The sequence below is a fragment of the Eimeria maxima genome, genomic scaffold, assembly GCF_000499605.1.
Source record: "Eimeria maxima Weybridge genomic scaffold, Emw_scaff775, whole genome shotgun sequence".
Lineage (NCBI taxonomy): Eukaryota > Apicomplexa > Conoidasida > Eucoccidiorida > Eimeriidae > Eimeria > Eimeria maxima.
The window spans coordinates 10,001-16,904 of NW_013566756.1; the positions used below are offsets into that span (position 1 = coordinate 10,001).

The window sequence follows — 6,904 nt, forward strand, 5'->3', positions numbered from 1 at the left end:
AACAACAACAACAACCCCCTCCTCAACAACAAAGAGTAAAAGCAAAAAGCCAAGAAGAATTATTACAAGAAAAAGCACGTAAATGGCAACAATTAACATCAAAAAGATATTCATCTCGTGAATTACCTAATATAAATAATAATAATAATAATTATATAGAAAAAGATGCAATGCCTCCTGAACATTTACGTAAATTAATAAAAGATCATGGAGATATGAGTAGTCGTAAATATAGACATGATCGTCGTGTATATCTAGGTGCATTAAAATTTCTTCCTCATGCTGTATATAAATTATTAGAGAATATGCCTATGCCATGGGAGCAAGCAAGAAATATAAATGTATTATATCATTCATCAGGTGCAATAACATTTGTTAATGAGGTACCATTTGTTATTGAGCCAATATATTTAGCTCAATGGGGTAGTACATGGATATTAATGAGGAGAGAGAAGAGGGATAGACGTCATTTTAAGCGCATGCGTTTTCCTCCATTTGATGATGAGGAACCACCTCTTGATTATGGAGAAAATGTACTTGCTGTTGAGCCATTAGATGCAATAAGAATGGATCTAGATGAGGAAGAGGATGCATGCGTTATGGATTGGTTATATAATAATAAACCCTTACAATATAATAATAATTATGTTAAGGGTCCAAGCTATAAAAGATGGAGATTAGAGATACAACAATTATCTGTATTACAAAGATTAGCTCATCAATTATTATCTGATTTACAAGATAATAATTATTTTTATTTATTTAATCTTTCCTCTTTTATTACATCTAAATCTCTTAATCTAGCTATACCTGGTGGACCTAAATTTGAGCCCCTTTTTCGTGATCATTTTGATCAGGATGAGGACTGGAATGAATTCAATGATGTAAATAAAATTATTATTAGACAACAAATAAGAACAGAGTATAGAGTTGCATTTCCTCATTTATATAATAATAGACCTAGACATGTTGTTCTTTCTCCTTATCATTCTCCTGCTGTTTCTTTTGTTAAACCTGAGGATCCTGATCTTCCTGCTTTCTATTATGATCCTATTATTAATCCATTACCTGCATACAAAATGAATGCAGATACAGATGCTCTTATAGGTAAGATAAATTTATTCTTATTATTATTTATACTTCTTATATGTTTATTTATTATTTTGCTCTTTTTTTTATAAGGATTTCCTCTTTTTTTTCTTTCTCTTCTTATGAGGAGTACAACGATGTATATCTATTTCGGGTTTTATCTTGTTCCTCTCTTTCTGTCTCCTTTTCTTCTTATTAAAGAATTATTATTATTATTATTATTATTACTATATTATTAATATAATTAATGTGTTTGTTTGTGTGTTTATCTATGCAGATCCATCGATAGTAGAAGGATTCGAGTTACCAGCAGCAATGCGTCCTTTCCTAGAGGAGAGTCCTCTATGTACGGATACAACAGCAGCAGGAATATCATTATATTGGTCATGTAGACCATTTAATTTACGTGCAGGACGTATGAGGAGAGCACAGGATATACCATTAGTACAGACATGGTTTAGGGAGCATGCACCACAGAATTATCCTGTAAAAGTACGAGTTTCTTATCAAAAATTACTTAAATGTTGGGTATTATGTCATCTACATTCTAAGCCACCTAAATCATTAAAGAAAAGGAATTTATTCCGTGTATTTAAGACAACAAAATTCTTCCAATTAACAGAAATAGATTGGGTAGAGGCAGGATTACAGGTATCTAGACAAGGATATAATATGTTAAATTTATTAATACATCGTAAGAATTTAAATTATTTACATTTAGATTATAATTTTAATCTAAAACCTGTTAAAACATTAACAACAAAAGAAAGAAAAAAATCTAGATTTGGTAATGCCTTCCATCTATGCAGAGAAATATTACGACTAACTAAATTAACTGTTGACTCTCATGTACAATTTCGTTTAGGAAATGTAGATGCATTCCAATTAGCTGATGGATTACAGTATATTTTTGCCCATGTTGGGCAACTTACAGGAATGTATCGGTAAGTTTCTTCTATATATTATTTATTTATTTATTTATTTATTTATTGTTATTATTGTTGTTATTATTTATATAAGAATTAAATAATGCAAAAAAATGGTCTATTTAATATGTATATATATATGTATATATGTATTGAATATGTTTATCTATACCCTGTACCACTGTTATACATTATTTTTTTTCTTGTTTTTTCCTGTATTTGTTTGTTTTTTATTCAATAATATTATAATTAAATACATTATTATAATAAATATATAAATAAATATATTTATTGTGTGTGTTTGTTTCTTTTTTCTTTTTTTTTTGTTCAGTTATAAATATCGTTTAATGCGTCAAGTACGAATGTGTAAGGATTTAAAACATTTAATTTATTATAGATTTAATACAGGGCCTGTAGGTAAGGGTCCTGGTTGTGGTTTTTGGGCACCAGGATGGCGTGTATGGTTATTTTTTTTACGTGGTGTATTACCTTTATTAGAGAGATGGTTAGGTAATCTATTAGCTCGTCAATTTGAGGGTCGTGTATCTAAGGGTACAGCAAAGACGGTAACAAAACAGAGGGTAGAGTCACACTTTGATTTAGAGCTAAGGGCTGCAGTTATGCATGATATATTAGATATTATGCCTGAGGGAGTTAAGGCATCCAAGGCAAGAACAATTCTTCAGCATTTATCCGAGGCATGGAGGTGCTGGAAGGCTAATATACCATGGAAGGTACCAGGACTACCTGCTCCTATAGAGAATATGATCTTAAGGTAAATTTACTATTATTTATTTATTTCTTTCTTTATTTGTTTGTTTATTGTTGTCTAGATGTTTATTATCTATTGAATGAGGTATTATAGTGGTGGTGTTCATAGTAATGTAGACTTGGGAGGTAAATGAGGTATTTATTTATATATGCATATATGTGTATGTTTTTCTTTTTTTTGTGGATAATATCTATTTATGTATTTATTTAATTAATTTTATTTGTTTATTTTGTTTATTTTGCAGATATGTGAAGATGAAGGCAGATTGGTGGACAAATGCTGCATATTATAACAGAGAGAGAATAAGGAGAGGAGCAACAGTAGATAAGACAGTTTGTCGTAAGAATTTAGGTAGATTAACACGTTTATGGTTAAAAGCTGAACAAGAAAGACAGCATGCATATCTAAAAGATGGTCCATATGTAACAGGAGAGGAAGCAGTAGCTGTGTATACAACAGCAGTGCATTGGTTAGAATCAAGAAGATTTACTCATATACCTTTCCCTCCTCTTAATTATAAACATGATACAAAGTTATTAATACTTGCATTAGAAAGATTAAAAGAATTTTATTCAGTTAAGTCTAGACTTAATCAGAGCCAGAGGGAAGAATTAGGTCTAATTGAGCAAGCATATGATAACCCTCATGAGGCATTATCACGTATAAAGAGGCATCTTCTTACACAGAGAGCATTTAAGGAATTAAGACTTGAATTTATGGATCTTTATTCTCATCTTATTCCTATATATGAGATAGATCCATTAGAAAAGATTACGGATGCATATTTAGATCAATATTTATGGTATGAAGGGGATAGTAGACATTTATTCCCTTCATGGATTAAACCTGCAGACAGCGAACCTCCTCCTCTTCTTGTATTCAAATTCTGTCAAGGAATTAATAATCTTACAGATGTATGGAATACAAGTGATGGAGAAAGTCTTGTCCTATTAGAAAGTAAATTCGAGAAAGTAAGGCAAAATCGACGGTTTAGGGTTTAGGGTTTAGGGTTTGAGGAGTTGGTAAAGAAAGAGGGTGTTCTTTGATGGATGTGTTTCGTTCTTTGCACATCTGTATTCCTCTCTTTTTGGGGGGATTTCCAAATTAGGGTTTAGGGTTTAGGGTTTAGGGTTATGATGTTGTGTGTGTGTATGTGTGTATATAGGTGTATGAGAAGGTAGACTTAACATTATTGAATAGATTATTACGTTTAATTGTAGATCATAACGTTGCTGATTATATAACAGCAAAAAATAATGTTAGTATAAGTTTTAAGGATATGTCACATATTAATTCATTTGGTCTAATTCGTGGTCTACAATTTTCTTCTTTTGTCTTCCAATATTATGCACTTATTCTTGATCTTCTTCTATTAGGGTTAACAAGGGCTACAGAAATTGCAGGACCCCCTACCCTACCTAATGAATTCCTTTCTTTTACCGATGTACAAACAGAAACAAGACATCCTATTCGTCTTTACTGCAGGTATGCATTGCCTAGCTACCCAGGTAGACAGAGAGGCGCAGGGGAGAGAAGTTGCCGGTTAGCCAGCAAGCACTAGCGAGTTAGAGCTGTATTCTGTGTATATATGTGTTTTTCCCTAGTGTATATATATAATTTTGTTGATTATTGGGGTGTATGTGCAGGTACATCGATCGTTTCTGGGTCGTCTTTAAATTTACAAAAGACGAGAGCAGAGATTTAGTACAAAGATATCTAACAGAAAACCCTGATCCTAACAACGAAAATGTTGTTGGTTATCCTAATAAAACATGCTGGCCAAGAGATTGCCGTATGAGAAGGTATTATATATACTACAACTCTAAACCCTAAACCCTAATTCCCTCCTAAACCCTAACTCCATAATATAAACCTTAAACACCCGAAGGTAGCAGAAGAACAACGCAGGCAAAGCAGCTGTTAATACAAATTAAACCAAAAGAATAATACGAGGAACATTTGAATAGAATTGAGTGTATGATACTCCCTAGTGTTTAGGGTTTAGGGTTTATGCCTTTCTGTGTGTATTTTTTCATTACAGGATGAAGCGTGACGTGAATCTGGGTCGTGCCGTATTTTGGGAGATATCTAACCGTCTCCCTCGCTCATTAGCGGCATTGAATTGGTCTTCTTCTTTTGCCTCTGTATATTCAGTAGATAATCCAAATTTATTATTCTCTATGGGTGGATTTGAGTGCCGTATTCTACCAAAGATACGCATGCAGAGTGAAGAATTCTCTCAGAGAGAAGGGGCATGGAAATTACAGAATGAGACAACAAAAGAATTAGCAGCACAGGCATTCCTTAAAGTAGGAGATGAAGGAATGAGAAGATTTGAGAATAGAGTACGAATGGTATTAATGTCTAGTGGTGCGACAACATTTACAAAAATAGCAAATAAATGGAATACAACATTAATTTCTTTAATGACGTATTTCCGTGAGGCAGTAATTCATACAGAGGCCTTATTAGATTTATTAGTTAAGTGCGAGAATAAGATACAAACAAGAATAAAAATTGGATTAAACAGTAAAATGCCTTCACGTTTCCCTCCTGTTGTATTCTATACTCCTAAAGAATTAGGAGGATTAGGTATGTTATCTATGGGGCATATATTGATACCTCAATCGGATCTACGTTATAGTCAGCAGACAGATACAGGTATAACACATTTCCGTTCAGGTATGTCTCATGAAGAAGATCAATTAATACCTAATTTATATCGTTATATACAAACATGGGAGAGTGAATTCATTGAATCACAACGTGTATGGGCAGAATATGCATTAAAGAGAGGGGAGGCAGCAGCACAGAATCGTCGTCTTACTCTTGAGGATTTAGAGGACAGTTGGGATAGAGGTATACCCCGTATAAATACATTATTCCAGAAGGATCGTCATACATTAGCGTATGATAAGGGATGGAGAGTAAGAGAGGACTTCCGTCAATACCAGCAACTTAAGGCTCACCCCTTCTGGTGGACCCATCAGAGGCATGATGGTAAACTATGGAATTTAAATAACTATAGAACAGATATGATTCAGGCATTAGGAGGAGTCGAAGGTATTCTTGAACATACACTCTTTAAGGGAACTTATTTCCCTACATGGGAAGGTCTCTTCTGGGAAAAAGCTTCAGGGTAAGATACTCTACTCTTATTTATTCTTTATTTTATTTTGTTGGGGTTCGTTTGATGTATGCATTGTATTTTTGTATTATTATTAGGGTTTAGGGTTTAGGGTTTGTGTTTCTGTATGGGGTTTCTTATGTGCTCAGGTTTGAAGAGAGTATGAAGTATAAGAAATTGACTAATGCGCAGAGATCAGGTCTTAACCAAATTCCTAACAGAAGATTTACTCTCTGGTGGTCACCAACTATTAACAGAGCCAATGTATACGTTGGTTTCCAGGTCAGTAGGGTTTAGGGTTTAGGGTTTAGGGTTTGGATATTAGCGGTTTGTTGTTGTGTAGGATGCATAAATGGACGAGGCGGAGCTTTGGTTTCAATATGGATGGATATGTGTTCTAAAGCTTTAGTGAATTAGAGTTTAGGGTTTAGGGTTTAGGGTTTAGGGTTTGGCGTGTATATGTACAGGTGCAACTCGATTTGACGGGTATATTTATGCACGGCAAGATTCCAACTTTGAAGATTTCTTTAATTCAAATCTTCAGAGCCCACTTATGGCAAAAAGTTCATGAATCTATTGTCATGGACTTATGCCAGGTAATTAGGGGTTTAGGGTTTATGGTTGGTATTTATATATTATGTGTATATATTGTATATGTAAATATATATAATATATACATATATTAGGTACATATATATGTTACATCCTTTCTGCTGCTGCTGTTTGCATGCGCTTGTGTTTCTTCGGTGTTTCTTTGTTTGCCCGTGAAACATAAGAATGCCGCGTGTCTGATCTCTAGGGTTTAGGGTTTAGGGTTTATGGCCAAGGATGACCGTATAGTCATGCTAATTTGGAGGGGTCGCCATAGGCGTCTTCATTGAAAGAAACCAAACTTCTCATTACACACCTGAAGGCCAAACTATAAACCCTCGTGTATACCCTAACCCTAATTGCAATGTTTCCCGTGTTGTATATATATATATATATATA

General features: G+C 33.7%; 1 protein-coding gene across 1 annotated transcript in view; it reads left to right on the top strand.

Annotated features, from left to right (window-relative positions):
- The window catches only part of EMWEY_00042870 (pre-mRNA splicing factor prp8, putative), a gene marked incomplete at both ends in the record, with an annotated part of 7,531 nt that extends 736 nt beyond the window's left edge, over positions 1-6,795 (top strand). The window contains 10 exons of the mRNA XM_013482796.1: positions 1-1,107; positions 1,367-2,033; positions 2,347-2,790; positions 3,032-3,758; positions 3,953-4,272; positions 4,434-4,589; positions 4,829-5,926; positions 6,064-6,196; positions 6,382-6,510; positions 6,742-6,795. The exon at positions 1-1,107 is cut by the window's left edge and continues 736 nt beyond it. Of these exons, the coding sequence (XP_013338250.1) occupies positions 1-1,107; positions 1,367-2,033; positions 2,347-2,790; positions 3,032-3,758; positions 3,953-4,272; positions 4,434-4,589; positions 4,829-5,926; positions 6,064-6,196; positions 6,382-6,510; positions 6,742-6,795 (4,835 nt within the window). The remainder of the gene's footprint in view (positions 1,108-1,366; positions 2,034-2,346; positions 2,791-3,031; positions 3,759-3,952; positions 4,273-4,433; positions 4,590-4,828; positions 5,927-6,063; positions 6,197-6,381; positions 6,511-6,741) is intronic.
- Between the last annotated feature and the right edge of the window lie 109 nt (positions 6,796-6,904).